The sequence below is a fragment of the Vipera ursinii genome, assembly GCF_947247035.1.
Source record: "Vipera ursinii genome assembly, chromosome: 2".
NCBI classification, from domain to species: Eukaryota; Metazoa; Chordata; class Lepidosauria; order Squamata; family Viperidae; genus Vipera; species Vipera ursinii.
The window spans coordinates 135821626-135841110 of record NC_139513.1 but is presented as its reverse complement, the minus strand read 5'-3'; the positions used below and the strand labels follow the sequence as shown (position 1 = coordinate 135841110).

Below are 19485 nucleotides of genomic sequence, written 5' to 3'. Positions count from 1 at the left end.
GTTTATGGCGTACAGCTCATGAAAATCCCAAATCCACAATCTCAGAAAATTAGAATATTACATGCAATCAATAAAACAAGGAGTGTACATAGAACAATATCGGACCTCTGAAAAGTATAAGCATGCATATGTACTCAGTACTTGGTTTGGGCCCCTTTTGCAGCAATTACTGCCTCAATGCGGCGTGGCATGGAAGCTATCAGCCTGTGGCACTGCTGAGGTGTTATGGAAGACCAGCGGCCTTCAGCTCTTCTGCATTGTTCGGTCTCATGTCTCTCATCTTTCTCTTGGCAATGCCCCATATTCTCTATGGGGTTCAGGTCAGGCGAGTTTGCTGGCCAATCAAGCACAGTAATCCTACGGTCATTGAACCAGGTTTTGGTGCTTTTGGCAGTGTGGGCAGGTGCCAAATCCTGCGGGAAAATGAAGTCAGCATCCCCATAAAGCTCGTCTGTGGAAGGAAGAATGAAGTGCTCCAAAATCTCCTGGTATATGGCTGCGTTGACCCTGGACTTAATGAAGCACAGTGGACCAACACCAGCAGATGACATGGCTCCCCAAATCAACACAGACTGTGGAAACTTCACACTGGACTTCAAGCATCTTGCAGTGTGTGCCTCTCCATTCTTCCTCCAGACTCTGGGTCCTTGGTTTCCAAATAAGATGCAAAAGTTGCTCTCATCAGAAAAGAGGACTTTGGACCACTGAGCAACAGACCAGGTCTGTTTTTCTTTAGCCCAGGTAAGACACTTCTGACATTGTTGTTCAGGAACGGCTTGACAAGAGGAATACATTTGAAACCCATGTCCAGGATCCGTCTGTGTGTGGTGGCTCTTGACGCACTGACTCCAGCCTCAGTCTACTCCTTGTGAAGGTCCCCAACACTTCTGAATGGCCTTTTCCTGACAATCCTCTCCAGGCTGCGGTCATCCCTGCTGCTTGTGAACCTTTTTCTTCCACACTTTTCCCTTCCACATAACTTTATTAATGTGCTTTGATACAGCACTTTGGGAACATCCAACTTCTTTTGCAATTACCTTTTGAGGCTTTCCCTCCTTATGGAGGGTGTCAATAATGGTTTTCTGCACAACTGTCAGGTCAGCAGTCTTCCTCATGATTGTGATTCCTACTGAACCAGACTGAGACCATTTAAAGGCTCAGGAACCCTTTGCAGGTGTTATGGCTTAATTACCTGATTAGAGTGGGACACTTTGAGCCTAGAATATTGCACCTTTTCGCAATATTCTAATTTTCTGAGATTGTGGATTTGGGGTTTTCATGAGCTGTAAGCTATAATCATCACAATTATGACAAATCACGGCTTGAACTATCTTGCTTTGCATGTAATGAGTCTATCATATATTAGTTTCCCCTTTTAAGTTGCACTACTGAAATAAATGAACTTTTGCACGATATTCTAATTTTTCAAGTTTCACCTGTAAATTATATTACTTACCTAATGGAATAGTTGGGGGGAAAACGTTCTTCTCTGCAGCCCTACACTTTTATCTGGCTGCATTTTCTTTTCTAGGCACAAAATATGAGAAAAACTTTTAACATACCTTTTCCTATGCAAAATACTCCATTAGAGATAAATCTCTCTATATTGTGAAATTAAAAGTAGGCCAGCTGTAAGAGCTGGATTTAAGCAAGTTTTACTGTAGAAAGCACTTAGCTTGCTCATCCATGTATTGACTGAGATGTAGCTCGAGAGTGGGAAATGGTTGTTTCTCTGGCAAATTCCAGTCAGTCAATGTTGACTGATGTGGAGAGGTCCAACCGAAATCCACTCATTTGCGGAGTGCCTCAAGGCTTGACACTCACCTCTCCTATATAGGACAGAGCTCCCCAATGTTTCTGGGTTAGCAGCCTGGAGGAAGAGAGAAGCAGGGAAATGGGTGCGCATGATATGCACATGCCTGTGCAAACGATCCAATTCCACAAGCCTTTTCACAATCTCTGAAGACGTAGCTCTGGGATTGGTTGGTAATGTGTCCATCTAGTGCATATTGTATAGTTTGGCAAGTTTATGTTGCTTCCTCCTCGTAAGGTTACATGTATTATGGTTAGTTTTTACTTTAAGGTATTGCATTTCAGTTTATCCATTATCTAGAATCAGTGCTAGGTTGGGTGATCTTATAAATCAAATAAATGTATTTTGCTATATCAGGGCCTTTGAAGTATAAATTGAGAATTGAGGCCTTTGAACTGTGGTGCTGGAGAAGACTCCTGCGAGTCCCTTGGACTGCAAGGCGATCAAACCGGTCAGTCCTAGAGGAGATCAACCCTGACTGCTCTTTAGAAGGCCAGATCCTGAAGCTAAAACTCACTTTGGCCACCTAATGAGAAGGAAGGACTCACTGGAGAAGAGCCTAATGCTGGGAAAGATTGAGGGCAAGAGAAGAAGGGGACGACAGAGAATGAGGTGGCTGGATGGAGTCACTGGAGAAGACTGGAGAAGACTCCTGCGAGTCCCTTGGACTGCAAGGCGATCAAACCGGTCAGTCCTAGAGGAGATCAACCCTGACTGCTCTTTAGAAGGCCAGATCCTGAAGCTAAAACTCACTTTGGCCACCTAATGAGAAGGAAGGACTCACTGGAGAAGAGCCTAATGCTGGGAAAGATTGAGGGCAAGAGAAGAAGGGGACGACAGAGAATGAGGTGGCTGGATGGAGTCACTGAAGCAGTAGGCGTGAGCTTAAATGGACTCCAGAAGATGGTAGAGGACAGGAAGGCCTGGAGGAACGTTGTCCATGGGGTCGCAATGGGTCAGACACGACTTTGCAGCTAACAACAACAACAATATCAAGGCCAAATGTACAATTAAATTCCTTGTATTTGCAAAAGAAGGGGCACCAGAAACATTTGCTGCTGAAAATCTAAAGCTCATTTTTCATTAAAAAAAAATAAAAATTTCATGATATATTTTACATATAAAGTATTGCTATTTTAACACCTCAACTACAATATTTGGAAAAAAACTGATCATGAACATTAGGGCAAAGTGACTACAATTGTTCTTCCACACTGTTACTGTTGTGCTGGACCACAGCAATTTGAATACTACATATAAGTAATATTTTGTGTAATATTTCTGAGTTATATAACACATGTGAAAAGAAAAAATCTTGAAAGGGAAATCTGGGTTGCCAGGTTTTGAACACACTTAGTCTAGGAATACAGTGAGAATCCTTTTTCCTTTCTGCAACTATCTTAGTTTCTACAAACAGCAGAATTTGATCTCAGCAGGGAATTAAAAAAAGGTGACAGCAAAAGCAGAGGAAGTCAGTGGAAAAGCCAGGCGATTGTACTCTCCCCTTTAAAAAATTACAAATGTAAATATTTGACATAGAAACACCCAAGTCAACACCACCCAATGGACAGTGGAATGATGCCTCCAAGGTTAGCCTTATTCCTATCCAGGACCTCTGTGATTTTGTAAAACTACTAAGATCACTACTTTATTTAAAAATAAATAAAATTGTAAAACCTTTTGACACTGTGACAGAGCAAACAGCATTCCCTTTTATTAATCAACTTCTGTAGGAGCTCTGTGATTTCTCAGAAGATCACTGTTAATTTAAAAATAAAAAGCAAACCATTTTTAAAACCTTTGATGATGCTGTGACAGTGCAAACAGCATTCAATTTTATTGCTCAATTTCTGCATGGGTACATACTCAAAAATTTTTATACAGATGTATTGTTAAAGCTCATGTAACAGCTTGGTGAAAATACAATATCAACGCTAACCACATTCTGCAATAAATACAATAGAAATGGAACTGAAAAATGTGTCAGTTTGTGGCAGAAGGAAGTATATCAAATATAGGTTTATTTTAGTTGGACAAAACTTTTAGGATTTGGCAGAGTCAGAAATCTTCTAAATAAACAATATGTCTTAAGTACAAATTGAACCTGTAAACTATATAGTGCAGTTCAAAGTTTGTAGCAATGATGTCACGCTACACTACAAATGCGATACAAAAGCACAAGTTCCTTCCATTAATGCAGCCAGTTTAACTGCACCACAGGTTTAACAGATATAGTGTTGAAGAATAAAAACAAAATAAAACAAAAAAAAATCTGTGTGCTCTGGACTCTAGTACAAACACAAACGTTTGATAAAAATCAGTTTAGGGAAACTGAACCTATGTGCAAAAAATAGAATACATACTGTACAAAGCACCATTACAAAACTTTACACCTAGAAATTAAAACTTGAAAACGCGTCTGAGTACTTAATCATTGAATCCTAGCAAATTGTCAATATTCATATTAACACATTCATTCCTGAAAAGAAAGCATGGAAATGTGAGGTGGCATCTCTCTCTAACTATTCAATCCATCTTCACAATCGATAAAGAAATCCTATGGGAAAAGGGGTGCATTGGAAATAAATATTCACATTTAAACCTAGGGTAAAAATCCAAAGGTCCAGCATCGTATTTTGCACTGGGAAAAGAGGCATGGCTATACATCTGCAACGGATGGGTTGAGAAAAGCTTCTGGTAAGTTGTGTGCTTTAAAGCTTTTAATGGTTTTATGCAGATAAAAAGGCACTCAGAGGACCTGAGAATTCTATTTGCATTCGTCTGCTCAGTGTTGGTCAAAGCAAGATGCAGGTATAGTTTAATTTTGCCTAATACATATTAGACTAGCACTGTAATAGAAGGTTCTCCGAACACAATTTAAAGTGGAGCAACAGTGCAGTCACTGTTCAAAAACATAAGTTTTAGAATGAGACCAAGTTGGATTTGCCTTTCCCAAACTTAACACCCCATTGTCTTCACTGTCAACAAGTTCTTTTAGCTCTCAATTTCCGTTCTAAGATTGCTAGGTTTCATCCTATTCAAAATGGAGGCATCTTAAACAAGAAATTTAATGGTAAGTCTACAGAAATGGAAGAACTGGCCGATTTTCCTTATGGAGCAAGAAACAAGGTAGGTTTTAGATACAATCTGGTTTATCCAAGCTCCCAAGGAGCTCGTGTAGATAAAAACAAAGGACCTGAATGGTCAATTATAAAAGGCAGGAATCCATCTTCACAAGTGCTCAGCACTCAGCGCTCAGTGGTGTATGAAAACCCAGGCTCCGTAAGTTCTTCATTCAAAATCTAGAAAATAAATCAATACTATTCCTGAAACCTAAAAGAACAGCTGAAAAAGGCATAGATTATCCCAGAGATGATCTGAAGGAAAAGACAACTTCAGACAGGAACAAAAGAAGAGATCCTAACTGGGAAATATGGGCTTGTTCCTTATCAGCTTCAAATTTATTTGATCTGGAGCGGATAAAGTGATGCTCGACACATATTTTGTAGCAAACCTTCGCAACCTACCACTGATTGTGCTGGCTGGAATTGTTAAAACGTGAAAACCAAAACATCTGAAGAGCAACCAACTCCCTACCCTGGAACTAAGCTGTCACACATGCCTCAGTGGCGGGCTTTGACTAACTGTAATGCTGTAGAGCCCATAAACAGTAATCTAATCTACCAGAAACTTCATTGTTTCTGCTCAACTATGAATCATAAATAGACCATCTATGATCACCAACTACTATACTACAACTGTCTTAATTTGTGCAATCGCTTCTTCTTCCAATATTTCTGCCTTTTGCCTTAAACAAAGGTACCATGAAATTCTTTCAAGAACAAACAGTCAAACGAAAACTACTTTTATCCTCAAAATGCAATATGTGCCTGATGGAATTGGCAACTGACACATAAAAACCTGCTGGACTCCAGGATCAGCATTTGGACCAAGTCAGAAATGAAACACTAGCACAGCGAACACGCTTTGCCCTTCTTGCCTTTTCTTCACATTCTTTTAAAGCATTTTCTTAAAGATCGGACAGCAAAGCTACGCAGTTTCCAAAGTGTAATTGGCACTCTTGATTATCATTATAATAAAAAAAGTGGTGGCTTACAATTAGTTATTAAAGCATGCGCTGCATCGTTTACTGTCCCTTGATTCTCAGTGGAAAGGTAAGCACTGAACCGTTACGTTCTCAGCACTGCTGAACAAGGGCTCGTTCACACATGCAAGCTCTACTTTAATCTGCCACATAGGTAAGGACATATACTTACGGGAAAATATTAGCATTAATCACTGCTAATACTGATTATGACATTCAGCAATTTTTATACCAGCTGTTGTTCTTGTCATAGCAGCCACACAGAATTACACAGAAAGCTTCAATATGTGAGCCATCTTCAACGCACACCTTAACAATTAAGGACTGTGTTCAAATGTATGTAAGCCACCGGTATTAGAAGATGCCTTTTGTTTTTTAAGCATTCCACATATGCTTGCATTAAAACAAAGACAAATTCCTATGTATCTGAACCAGCCACTTAACAGAGCACATTATACCACATCAGCATTTCATCGCTGAATCGACTGTATTGTGTCCCCTCCCCTTATTCATCACTACCACAAACTCATTGACTACAAGCAGTTCAAAGTAAAGGCAATTTTTTCTGGATCAGATTATTGAGCAACAACTAATATACAGTGCAGGTTGGTTGTATCTGAACATAAAAGCTTTGGTTGATCTGACATCCACAGAGTGTTTTTGAACAATCAACTGATGATCTATGAAGGCTAATGATATCATCCATATATATTTAGGAGTCTTAAAAAATGCAGCAGTTCCATTTAAAATGGAAAGCAATTTTTTTTTAAAAAACGCCTCAAGTATTGACTTTTTACAAAAATGCTCATTTAAAAAATGCTGAACACCTACATTTTAAAAAAGGGCTTTCCACATTTACCACAAAGTACTGTACCAAATGCAGTGCAATTTAACCCAGGCTAAGATTCTGCTAGAGAAATCTGACTGAAGAAAAAACCCAAACCTTATAATTCATGCTTGAGAAATGTAAGAATCCTGACCCAGGACCACTGAAATTAAACTTATAACACAGAATAAAATCATTCCACTGTATAAGAAAATATAGTTTATACTGTGAAGTGGCCTGACTTTAAAAGGTTTGTGATTCATTTAGCCAATTTTATGCAAAAATTAGAATAATCAAAATACTTTATTTAAAAAAATAGCAAGTACAGGTGCTTATGCAGAATCACATGTATATAAGTCAGCTGGAATGTGGCTTGTACCAAGAGCTGTCCCTTGGACCTCTGATAGTAGAAATCAGGTAAGCAAACAAATCAGATCACCTTTTATAAAAATAGTAGTCGTCTTTCAAAGAGAATACTGCTTAACTGTTGAAATGAAGGAAAAGTCAGCATTCTGCAGGTTCAAGATACTAGTTTTTAATAGCAGCTGAATTATTTCTTGGCAGCAGTCACAGAACATTTTCTTGAATGAAGACTTCCAAAAATGGTCCTTTCCCTCATATCGTCCTCTAGTAGAAAAGGGGAGAGGAGTTTCCTATATTTCAAGCATTTATTGTATCATGGCTGAGGAAAGGGTTTTCTGCTTGGAGTATAAATAAGAGTTCCACGCAGGTCTGCAAACAATCATTCCACAGCAAACCCACATGTTTCTTCAATGGCGGTTAGCAGCTTTTCATACAGCTTCTCATAGCTTTCATAAGGAGGAATGTCTATCCGATTGAAGCTGCAAGCAAACCACAAAGAAGAAGCATTTCAGCTTATAATGTTCATGGTTCAAACAGGCAATGCAACTCATATTGATCAATAATGGTGCGTTAAATATTTTTAATGATGCGTTATTGTTGTAAGAACACAGTTCCTATGGAACAGAAACTAGATCCAACTAGCAGAAGACATATTATTGGAGCAACGTGGATAAAACTGGTTACTTATCTATAACTGGATTTTCTTGATCTTCTCTGAATCCCCCACAAATAGGTTGTGCATTTTGCAAAGCTCATTTAGAAACTTTTAGAGTCTAGTGACAGTGTGGTCAAGTTGTAACAGAGTTGGATTAGTAGGGAGATGCAGATTCATGCCCACTCTCAACCACAGAGATTCACTTTGGGCCAGTCACTCACTCTTTGCTCACCCTTCCTCACAGACGTTTTGCACAGTAGTAGGGAAACACAGATTTTGTTCTTCACTGAATGGTGAATAGTGAAACCAATGCTAAATAAAAACATGAACTATATATTGGAGAAAGTTCTAGAGTCATCCAGGAGTATTAGATTACCAGCACAGTTCCTGCTGAACTCTTCAGTTCAGAAGAACATCTAGCCAACATATTAGGTCCTCTGAGACTAAGGAGAATCTGAAGATAGGACTCATACGGGTATCATTTGAAAAACTGCAATTAAATGAAATGACTTCTTCATTATAGGCTCTGTGATTCACACAGACAGATGAGTAGCAAGCAAGCAACTTACCCAGAGAGGGGGTTGCCTGGTTATCATAAAGTGGCCAGAGAGAGTTTTTGCAAAGACACCACTTCTCTGGGAGAAACAGACCTAGTCTTTGCTGAGCCCACGTAGCTGCCTGGCCACAACTTCAGTAAGTGAATTCTTTGAAGGAAAGCTGTTGGCTGTTATTACCCTTAAAAAATGAGCGTAAATTAGAAGGGCCATTGCTGCTTAGCCAGCTTGGAACCCAGTGGTTGCTACTATACATTTAGAGAAATGCTGGTGGGAGAGTATCAGCCCTTAGAACTTGGAAGGCCAAAAATAAATGCTGGTCCTGGCAGAATAAAGTTATCTGGTCCAAAGAGAAGACAAATATAGAAGATATATTAAAAGGAAGATAGAGTTGATCTATTGTTTTATCTGGCTATTAATCTGCCCATAATAACATTTAAATTTTAATTGCATCATCTGATTTCTGGATAAGGCAGTGGTGGCGGCGGCAACAAAGCCTGACTGTGGGCAAAGAATATTGGCAAATTGATTTAACCTCTCCTGTATAACACAGAATTAGACAGTAATTATTGAAATAAGAGCAGTTCCCTCTGCTTTCCCTCTATAAAAGATTCTCAATGTGTTAAGAATTTGAGAGTACAATAGTTGGCTTTGCCCTGAAGTCTCTTGCTTTCTTCAATAAGCTTGGAATCATAAGAATGAACTGAGGGAAAAATTGCATGCTGTACATGTGGTCCTTGCTTATCAGCCACAACTGGGACCATCAACTCAGTTGCTAAGTTACATTAAACACTGCTACATAAAAAATCGTATGAATATGCTGGACTTAAAATCTCATTTCTGCTTCAGTTGTTAAGCAAATCATCTTAGCCCTTAAAATGAGACCTCACATGATAATAACTTATAATTTCATGTCTGCACTCTCTGTCAATTCTGCTTGCTGGAAACTGGTTGTGAAACTCGCAAATGGCAATCATGTGACTGCAAGACACTGTAACAGCCGTAAATACAAGAATTGGTCACAAAACTGTTTCTTTTTCCAATTCTCGTAATGGTTGTTAAACAAGGCATTAGTAAACAAGGACTACATGTACCAGATTCTCTAAATGCCAGTTTTGTAAATATGTTCATCTACTGTGTGATCTTCTCTAGTGCAAAAAAAAAATCCAAAATAAATACCCATGTAAGACTGAGGACTTTGTTTCTATACTGCCTTGTGAAATATGGCCCAAATGGTAAGGATTATGAAAGGAGGACAAGAGTGGATTGATAAGCACCTTTCCAAGGATTGATTTATTATTTTGAAGAGCAAAGTTAAAAGAAAGAAAATTAAAGAATTTAAATACAATGATGTTAACGGATGACGATGAAGGATGACTGACTCTATGGTCACCACAAACAATGTGAATATCACAGGCATGGGTGTTGCGTTTAGCTGTGGCATACATAGTGGGCAAGGTTCCCACCAGAGAAGGGTCCCACCAGAGTTGGGTAGAAATGAATAATCTTTATATATAAATTGTGGAGCTGATGATGAGGAAGCAACATTACACCATCCCAGGATCGAAATAAAATACAGAAAACAGAACAGTCATCTGGAACTCTATCATTCTGTGATAAGCCACCAAGTAAATGACAGAATTTATTTCCAATAGGTACACCTGGACTGAGTATCAGACTTTCACACATACACCTACTCTTTGGATTTCACTCGCATGGTATCAGCAATTCTGAATGTAAACACAGACAGATGTAGATTATTGGCAAAATTGCTTGCCTATTTTGTCCTCCAAGAAATTCTCTTCCAATAAGTAATCAATTGACATCACTACACCAAGGTTTGTAAAATGTGATCTGGCAATATACTGAGGCAGATTCCGTGATCTTTATAGTTTTATTTTCAGCTCACACCTTAATGTTCTCACAAAGGAACCACTTATTGTGATTCAAGTGACTTAAAATGAATAAAGTATGTTAGTTATCTAAACAAGTGGTAAAATACTTGGGTTCCCTTATGCATGTAGACAGGGTTTGTTGACACATTTCAAGGTTTGAATCTTGATCACCATGTGCACTTCAGTTTACTTAAATCTAGAGCATCGGACAATCATATTTTACAAACCGAAGGAGGGATTTTACATTAGCCTACCTAGAGCTAATCAATTTTTTTAAAAATTTTTAAAAATAACACACTGCTTTATGAAGTTATACACATGGCTGAAAAATTACTACAATGTGACACACAGGTTGCATTAATATTTAGGAAACTCTTGGCACAAAAAACAACTAGTAGTAACGTTAAAGTTTTAATTTCAAGTGAACCCACTTTGATGGAGCCAACACAAACACTGGGTCTTGTAAGGCTGCCCCTCTTGGTATTGTTGAATTACAATTCCACAAAGTCCAAAGGACCGCGACCACTGATGAGATGCTGGAACTGAAGTTTGACATCATTTGGAAAATTAATGTACCACCACAGAATTGGTCTACCTCAATTGACTGTGGAGTCCATCTGTGTCTTTAAGAGTTTTGAGATTTTTATCAGTTTGTTAGTTGAGCGGGAGAACTGAAAAAGTAAGTCGGCACACATGCAACTTATAAACGTGGATAATCATTCATTTTATACCACAACATTTCCAACATAGCCAATGCTGAATTCTTTTTATTAATGGTTTCTGTAACATAACTCTATATTGAACTAGATTAATCATGTTTTTGAACTTGAAGCATTAACAACCATATCTCTAATTAATTGCATAACTTCAATGTAGAAAATGCTAACAGAGAACAACTCCTGACTTACCAGGTATGAGCTTTTGGCAGATTATTTGTGCTGGCATCAATCTGGTGAATGGTAAACAGTCTTGGGCCAGCAGCACCTGGAATTGCATCAAAGACAATGCTGTTCAATACAGGCAGTCCTCAACCTACGACCACAATTGTTGTTGTTGTTAGTTGCGAAGTCACGTCCGACCCATCGCGACCCCATGGACAACGTTCCTCCAGGCCTTCCTGTCCTCTACCATCTTCTGGAGTCCATTTAAGCTCACGCCTACTGCTTCAGTGACTCCATCCAGCCACCTCATTCTCTGTCGTCCCCTTCTATTGCCCTCAAACTTTCCCAGCATTAGGCTCTTCTCCAGTGAGTCCTTCCTTCTCATTAGGTGGCCAAAGTATTTGAGTTTCAAGACCACAATTGACCCCCCCACACGAAATTTTCATTGGTAAGCAAGGCAGGTTTTAAGTGAGTTTTGCTCCATTTTATGACCTTTTTTGCCACAGGTGTTAAGCAAATCACTGCAGATGTTAAGTGAATACGACGGTCGTTAAGTGAATCCAGCTTCATTGACTTTGCTTGTCAGAAGTCAGACGGGAAGGTTACAAATGGGGATCACATGACCCTGGGATATAGTGCAACTGTCAAAATTATAACCCAATCACCAAGCATCTGAATTTTGATCACATGATCATGGGGATGCTGCAAAGGTCACGTGAAAAACAGTCATGTCACTTTTTCCAGTACCTTTGTGACTTTGAGTGGTCACTAAATGAATGGTTGTAAGCTGAGGACTACCTGTATTACACGACATTAATCAAAGAACATACCACAGGTCAATGAAGCGAACACTATTATACTGTACAAGGAAGGATGTGCATATGGGCAAGCACATGTCAATACAAGATATATGTGCATAGTATATCTTACTGAGGAAGTTCTTTCTTCCCCAAATTTACTCCATTAAGGTTGATCTAAGACTTTATACTGGACACTGGACTACCACTAATTATGCAAATCAAAGCTATTATTTCAATTAATGTGTAAAACAACTCCAGAAGCATACACTGTTTCTAAAGATATGTCCTTCGTGAACTAGTAACTAGCATACTTATAAAATTCAAGTTATATGCTATGAGACACAGCACACAAGATGTGGATCCCACTGTGCCCATGAAAATAAAGTAAAACAAGGAAAAAAATCTGAGATATGAGTTTGATACTCTGCAAAATAAATGGGAATTATTACCAAGACAACCATGGTCAAATTAAATGCATAAAATAATGCCAATATTTGGATGAATGGATGAAGCAAATTTATAAATAAAATTAAATTTGAATTGAATTGAATTGTATGCAGGTTTACCCACTGAAAATAGGGCGTAAGTATAGCCATGGCCCCTTCAAATACGATTTAATCAAAAATCTGTTTTGCAGTACATATTATGAAACTCAACTTTGGCAAGGATAATATTTGTGGCAGTAAACTGGACTCAAGACAGCCATAGAGATATTTTTTTTACCTTGTAATGCTTTGAAACCCTGAAGAGGCACTCTGGATGATCCGGTCACAAACTGTAGTAATCGAGCCCTCCTCTCTTCATCAAAGAGCTCCACAGCTTTCCAGAACCACTTGACAATGTTGCTATCGGGGGTGCAATGTTTTAACCTTGTGTTGGCCTTCCAGTCGTTAACATCTATTTTCCCAAGGCCACAAATGATGAGCTATTGAAAACAGCACATGCAAAAGATAAATGGCATTAATTACATGCAACTATGACTTAAAATCAGAAACTACTAAACCTTGGGGACAGAGAAAGAAGATACTGTTTAACTTTTAATGATAATTGCCTTAGGCCCAGTATGAAATGACAGTTGGGTGAACTGGGTGAGCTCATTCGTGGTTTCGGGGTGGGGTATCATCAGTATGCTGATGATACCCAGCTCTTTCTTTCCACCCCGAACCAACCCAGTGATGCCCTCGACGTGATGTCCCATTGCCTAGAGGCGGTCCGGGTTTGGATGGGGAGAAACAGGCTTCAACTCAATCCCGCCAAGACTGAGTGGCTGTGCATACCGGCATCTCGGGAGAACCAGCTTTGTCCATCGCTAACTATGGGGGGTGAGGTGTTACCCCCCCGTTGATGGGGCTTGCAACTTGGGCGTCCTCCTGGATTCACGGCTCAGTTTGGAAAATCATATAGGAGCCGTGACCAGGGGGGCTTTTGCCCAGGTTCGTCTGGTGCGCCAGTTGCGGCCCTATCTGGACCGAGATGCCCTACGCACAGTCACTCATGCGCTCGTGACCTCCCGGTTAGACTACTGCAACGGTCTCTACATGGGGCTGCCCTTGAGGACCACTCGGAGGCTTCAGCTGGTGTAGAATACAGCCGCGCGAGTTGTGATGGGAGTCTCCCAATACTCCTGTGTAACGCCTCTTCTCCACGAGCTGCATTGGCTTCCAGTTGCCCTCCGGGTGAGATTCAAGGTGCTGGTGATGACCTATAAAGCCCTAAATGGCATGGGCCCAGATTATCTTAGGGAGCACCTGCTGCCAGCATCAACTTCCCATCGTCCTGTGCGCTCACATAGGGAGGGCCTCCTTAGGGTGCCGCCGGTCAGGGAGTGCCGGCGGGTGATCCCCAGAGGGAGGGTGTTCTCTGTGGGCGCGCCTGACCTATGGAATGATCTGCCTGTGGAACTCCGGACCGCCCCCGACCTTCGTTCATTTCGCCGGGACCTGAAAACCTGGTTCTTTGATCTATCTGGCCTGGACTGAGGGGTTTTAAGTTTTTAAACTTTGTTTTAATTTGTTGGGCTATTAATTAATTTAATTCATTTTAATTCTATTTCTATTTCAACTTTTATATTGTCTTTTAAATTTTGACCTGTAAACCGCCCTGAGTCCTTCGGGAATAGGGCGGTATATAAAACTAAATAAATAAATAAATAAATAAATTTCAAATTTGATGACCGAAGGGATTTTTCCCCCCCAAAACAGAAGTGGTCCAATTTTAACAGCTAATCAGAATTGCTTGGCAAGTGGGCATCATAAAAACTGAATGATAAAATAAATAAACAAAAGACACATATTTTCTATATCTGACAGGTCTCGTAAGCAAGATCAACTGTACAAGAGGTAGAATATATGGGACGTTATGTAGGAAATGGTGATCAAAATTATTTTTCTACGAAATGTATGACTTGATTCAGAAGCTGCCAGAAACTACTGTTTAGCTCAGTCATCTATGATGTTTTCCAGACTGAAGATCTCACAAATTTTTGAGGGACCTGCTGGGGACCAAAGTAATTTGGGCAAAAACAAACATTCAATGTGATGTTACTTCGTTTAAATTTAAATAAAAACCAATACATGTTATTCTAGCCAGAGGAGTTTGGGGCTGGCAGGCATTCTTTTTTCAACTGCCCAGTTTCTAGCAAGAGGCAGATCTGGAACTTCTGTTTTTGGAGTGAGGAGAACAGGCAGTCTAGCAGAACAGAACAGAACAGAACGAGAATGACAAAGCTCATAAAGTAGAGAATGTTACAGACTTCTCCATCTTTTCATACTAGGTAAATCTGGTTTACAATGATAAGATCTTATAGACAGGACTTCTACAAACATCTCATGAGCTGCTCATCTTCAGCTCCGATTACTGGCCACACTTACAAAGCACAACTTTGTGCCTCTCTTGTGTTTATCTGAGAGTCTGCATAATCTATGCCTCTGCATGATTTTTGCTGAAAATGCATCAGAAAAGAGGAAAAGTTCCCACATGCCCTCTCTCTCTCACACACACACGCATGTAGAAGAAAACATTGATAATTAACAAACTAACCTCTAGTTCCTTCTCATCAAATGTTTTCAGCAGATGCTGTGGAATTACTTCATTAAAACCCTTCTGCAGAGCCAGGAACTGAGCTTCGATTCCTCTTAAAAACCGCCAGTTTACATATAACCTGCAAAGAAACACAATTGTCACTTCAATGTTGTTTTTTTTCTGTCCACAAACTACAGATTCTGTTACCTGAAATAACTGTTCTAAGGCACAGGGGGAAGGCAATCAAAATATTGTAAAATAAATTAATACAAAACGTTTAGGTGCTAAATGTACCTTATTAATTTATAACAATTCTCTCTGGACAGAACAGCATTAACAAGTAAACTTTTAAAATACCTGACATATTCTTTTTTATTCTCTTCTGTGACAGGAATGCTTTTGCCATTGGGCTTAAGTTCATGCTGTATGATTTCACCATATGCATTGTGCTCCACACAAAATGTATGGTCTAAGACTCCTGTAATATCATTCTCCCTGGGAAAAAAATACATAAAAATAATTAAACTGTGAATGTCTAGGCGTACTGCGCATTTTTAGTCTCAAACAAAATAATACCAAATATTTATTTCCATAGAGCTCTCTCTACAATATCAGTCTAAATAGGCGGTGTATTTTCCCCTTCTTTTTCTTCGCTAAACTTTTCTCATAAAAGAATTAATGAAATTCTAAAACATTCTGAAATATGAAGAATCTTTCCACTCAAAATGGAGACTTGCCAAAGCTATCAGTCTCCCCACGAGGCTCTCAAACGATTATAAAACTAAAATGACAATTGAAGAATAGTTGTTTCTCCTATTTTTAGTTTAAGAGGCGAAGGGAGGATGAATTTCTGGCATTTGGTAGATTATTTTTAGTGTCGATAAACATAACGTGTGGAACCTACTGAATTAATGGAGGGGTACAGTATGTAAATTCAAGTATATGGGAGAAATTTTGGAACAAAAATAAATTTAAGAAAAGTTAAAAATGCATCCTTTATATTTTTTTGCCACAGAGCAGCTCAAAAGAAATAATAACTTTCAAGAGGCAAGGAGTGGATATTTGAAAGAATTTAAATAATCCTAATTTAGTTTAACAAAGCCACTAAATAAAAATGAGTGGTATATATCCATTCTAGAAACAGTGTAATTTTAAAGGGATAAATACATACAGTATCCATACTAAGCTGTTGTGAAGATCTGGGTCAACTAATTCCATGTCATCCAATGTAATTGGCTTTCCTAGCAGCTGTTTATAAAAAGGCAACGTAAAGCCCCCATCAATATAATGTCCGTGAAACACAGCCATCCCCATGATTCGACCAACAAAATGGAAGTAGGATAAATGTTCCTGGAATTGAAAGAACATATATAATTAGGATCAAATCAGATTCTTCTAGCACAACTTCTAAGCATATTCTACTGTACAGCAGGTTCTATCAAATATCACAAGATAAGTAAGAGTAATAAAAGCATTTGTTTTACTTCCACCAATGGACATCTGATTGTGTATAAATTATTTTTATTCAAAAACTCATTTTCTAAGCCAATCTTATGATTAAATAATAGCAATAGCATTTACGCCTATAGCCCTTTCTAAGTTTACAGAGTCAGCCTATTGGTCCCAACAATCTGGGTCCTCATTTTGCCAACCTCAGAAGGATGGAAGGCTGTCGTCAACTTTGAGCCAGCAGTCAGCAGAATTAGATGCAATAATTCTCCATTCTAACCACTGTGCCATCACAGAATATAAATGTCCTTATATTTAGCCTAATGTTTTCTTACAACGTAAACTTCTTAGGAGATTTGCGCCCATCCATTTTTTTTAATCTAATGGCTCACAATTATTTAAACCTGCTGGTCAAATACAGCATAAGCCTTAAAGTATTTTGTCGTACCGGATTAACAGCAGAATCTGGATTTATCTGTAAAGTATAGATGTCATCACGGGAATACTGGAAGAGGCCATAATACGGATTCAGCATTTCATGGGATAGCAAATACAGCCATTCCCTGAAGAAAACACAAACACTGCATAAAAAGACAACTTTCAATGAAGCCTTAGGAAAAAGGTGATAATATGTCCCAAGGATGAAACAGCAATTATTCATTATTGTGCCCTAAGGCCAACACTTTACAGTGTCTGAATTCAGCAGATTACTGCCTTGCCTGAGCTTTTATCATTTCATACTCCATTTTGTAGCAAGGAATAATTTAGCAACTATACCGCTTACAAAATTCAACATTCTGAAAAAAAACAGCTGCCAACAAGTGTTTGAAATCTATACAAGATGCTTTGTTAAATTTTGGAAGGAAGTGGGGCAAAAAATGAAATTTTAGAAAAAATAGTTGGGACAAAGGCTAGGAAGGATTAGGGTGGCAAGAAAAGAGAGAAGCAGCTTTAGTTCCTTGCTTAGCATTTTATACAGGTAGCCCTTGACTTTTTTTTTAATCCCATTTATATCCCGCCCTTCTCCGAAGACTCAGGGCGGCTTACAATCTAAGCACAAATCAAATTTGCTTAGCAATACAATCAGAATTGAGCTCAACCTTTCTGTTGTTCAGCAAGGCAGCTGTTACGTGACTTTTGCCCCATTTTACCACTCTGCTTGCCACACTTGTTAAGTGAATCACTGCTATTGTTAAATAAGTAGGGTGGTTGTTAAGCGAATCTGGCTTTGCCAATGACTTTTGCTTGTCAGGACACAAAAGGTGATCGCAGAACACACACACACACACACACACACACACACACACACACACACACACACACACACACGGCTGGGACAATGCAACTATCATTAAATACATGCCAGTTGCCAAGTTTCCAAATTTTGTTCACATGACCCTGAGGATGCTGCAACAGTCATGTGAAAAATGATCATAAAATCCTTTTTTCCGTGCCTTTGTAACTTTGAATGGTCACTAAATAAATGGCTGTAAGTCAAGGACTAGCTGTATTTCCATGGAGAAGTACTCTGTAAAGTAAGGAAGTACAGCAGGAAGAAAGCACTGGTAGAAATTACACAGTTATGTTCTAGGATTCAAGCTGTATTTTACTATTTTGTATTTAAGAAAAAGAGACAAATAAAGTGTTAACATATTTACTCAGAAAATCCAAAAGAAAAAGAAAAAAATAGCATTTTAAGCTAAACTGAACCATTTTTTTCTATTTAAAATTGTATGTACAAAAAGGAAAATAAAAGAAAACAAATCATTAATCCAGTTAGAACTGTTGGCATTTACTTTTTTAGATTTAAAATAGATATTAATTTAAGGGCACAAAACTATGTCTTAGCAATTTAAATTACCATGAAACCTTTTTTTTACTGCTTCTGCTCACTGGAAATGTAATTCTGATTATGACAGTCTCATGGCATATGGTTCAACTCAGCCTCAGCATACTAAAATATGCTGAAATATGCCATCACTTGCTATTACTTTAAAAGTTTACATTTTGAAGTGCTAAATAAACTTGTTTCCCTTGGTAAATATTAGCTTAAGTAACGGAAACCTCCTCCCACCACCAATGAATAGAATTTCCCAGCCCTTCAGAGATCTACTTTTCTGGCTCTAATTCACTTAATCTCATTGCCGATAGGTTTGTTCATGCCAAAATGAATTGAATTGGAAGACAACTGCCAAACATTACTTAGAAGCACGCTATTCTACTTTAAAAATATAGATAAAACGTTACTAAAGAAAACTGTGGATTAAATTTGAATGGAAGGAAAGAGGGTTTGCTACTAAGAGGCTCATAAAGCACTGGTTGATGTTTATGTACAGTACAAATATAAAAGATTAAGAACCACCCAAGATAGCTATTCCTCATTTCTTTACTTGTACAAGACAGAACTGTTCAAGAAATTAGAATAGAATAGAGCTGGAAGGGACCTTGAAAGTCTTCTAGTCCAGGCCCCTGCTCAAGCAGGAGAACCTATACCATTTCAGACAAGTGACTGTCTCATCTCTTCTTAAAACCCTCCAGTGATGGAGCACCCACGATTTCTGACGGCAAGCTGTTCCAAGCTGGTTAATTGTCCTCACTGTAGGAAGTTTCTCCTTAATTCCAGGTTGCTCCTCTCATTGATCAGTTTCCAACCATTGTTTCTTGTCCTGCCCTCTGGTGCTTTGGAGAATAATTTGACCCCCTCTTCTTGGTGGCAGCCCCTCAAATACTGAAATACTGCTATCATATCACCCCTATTTCTTCTTTTCTTTAGACTAGCCAAACCCAAGTCCTGCAGCCGTTCTTCAAGTTTCTTCAAGACCTGTTGTTCAAGTTTGCCAAGATCTTTTTGGATCCTGAGCTTGTCTTCTGGGGTGTTGGCTATTCCTGCCAGTTTAGTGTCATCTGCAAATTTGATGAGTTCCTCTTCTATGTCATTTAAGAAGATATTAAAGAGTACTGGGCCTAAGACGGAGCTTTGTAGTACCCCACTGCTTACCTCTCTCCGTGTGGATGTGGTACCATTGAGCACTACTTGTTAAGTACGGTTTGTCAGCCAGCTACAAATCCATCTGTTGTTGTTGTCTATTCCATCTTTTGCTAGTTTACCAAGGAGTAGGTTGT

General features: G+C 38.8%; 2 protein-coding genes across 2 annotated transcripts in view; one reads left to right on the top strand and one right to left on the bottom strand.

The window, feature by feature from the left end:
• Positions 1 to 3561, top strand: part of CEP95 (centrosomal protein 95) — a 49335-nt gene extending 45774 nt beyond the window's left edge. Inside the window, exon 23 of the mRNA XM_083355445.1 lies at positions 3218 to 3561. The gene's annotated coding sequence lies outside the window, so the exon portion shown is untranslated. The remainder of the gene's footprint in view (positions 1 to 3217) is intronic.
• SMURF2 (SMAD specific E3 ubiquitin protein ligase 2) overlaps positions 1 to 19485 on the bottom strand; it is a 100544-nt gene that overhangs the window by 17189 nt on the left and 63870 nt on the right. Inside the window, exons 13-21 of the mRNA XM_083355451.1 lie at positions 16811 to 16925; positions 16085 to 16263; positions 15271 to 15408; positions 14932 to 15052; positions 12616 to 12817; positions 11120 to 11195; positions 7184 to 7586; positions 3491 to 3572; positions 1457 to 1870 (exon numbers count right to left, since the gene is read on the bottom strand). Of these exons, the coding sequence (XP_083211577.1) occupies positions 7487 to 7586; positions 11120 to 11195; positions 12616 to 12817; positions 14932 to 15052; positions 15271 to 15408; positions 16085 to 16263; positions 16811 to 16925 (931 nt within the window). The 3' untranslated portion in view covers positions 1457 to 1870; positions 3491 to 3572; positions 7184 to 7486. The remainder of the gene's footprint in view (positions 1 to 1456; positions 1871 to 3490; positions 3573 to 7183; positions 7587 to 11119; positions 11196 to 12615; positions 12818 to 14931; positions 15053 to 15270; positions 15409 to 16084; positions 16264 to 16810; positions 16926 to 19485) is intronic.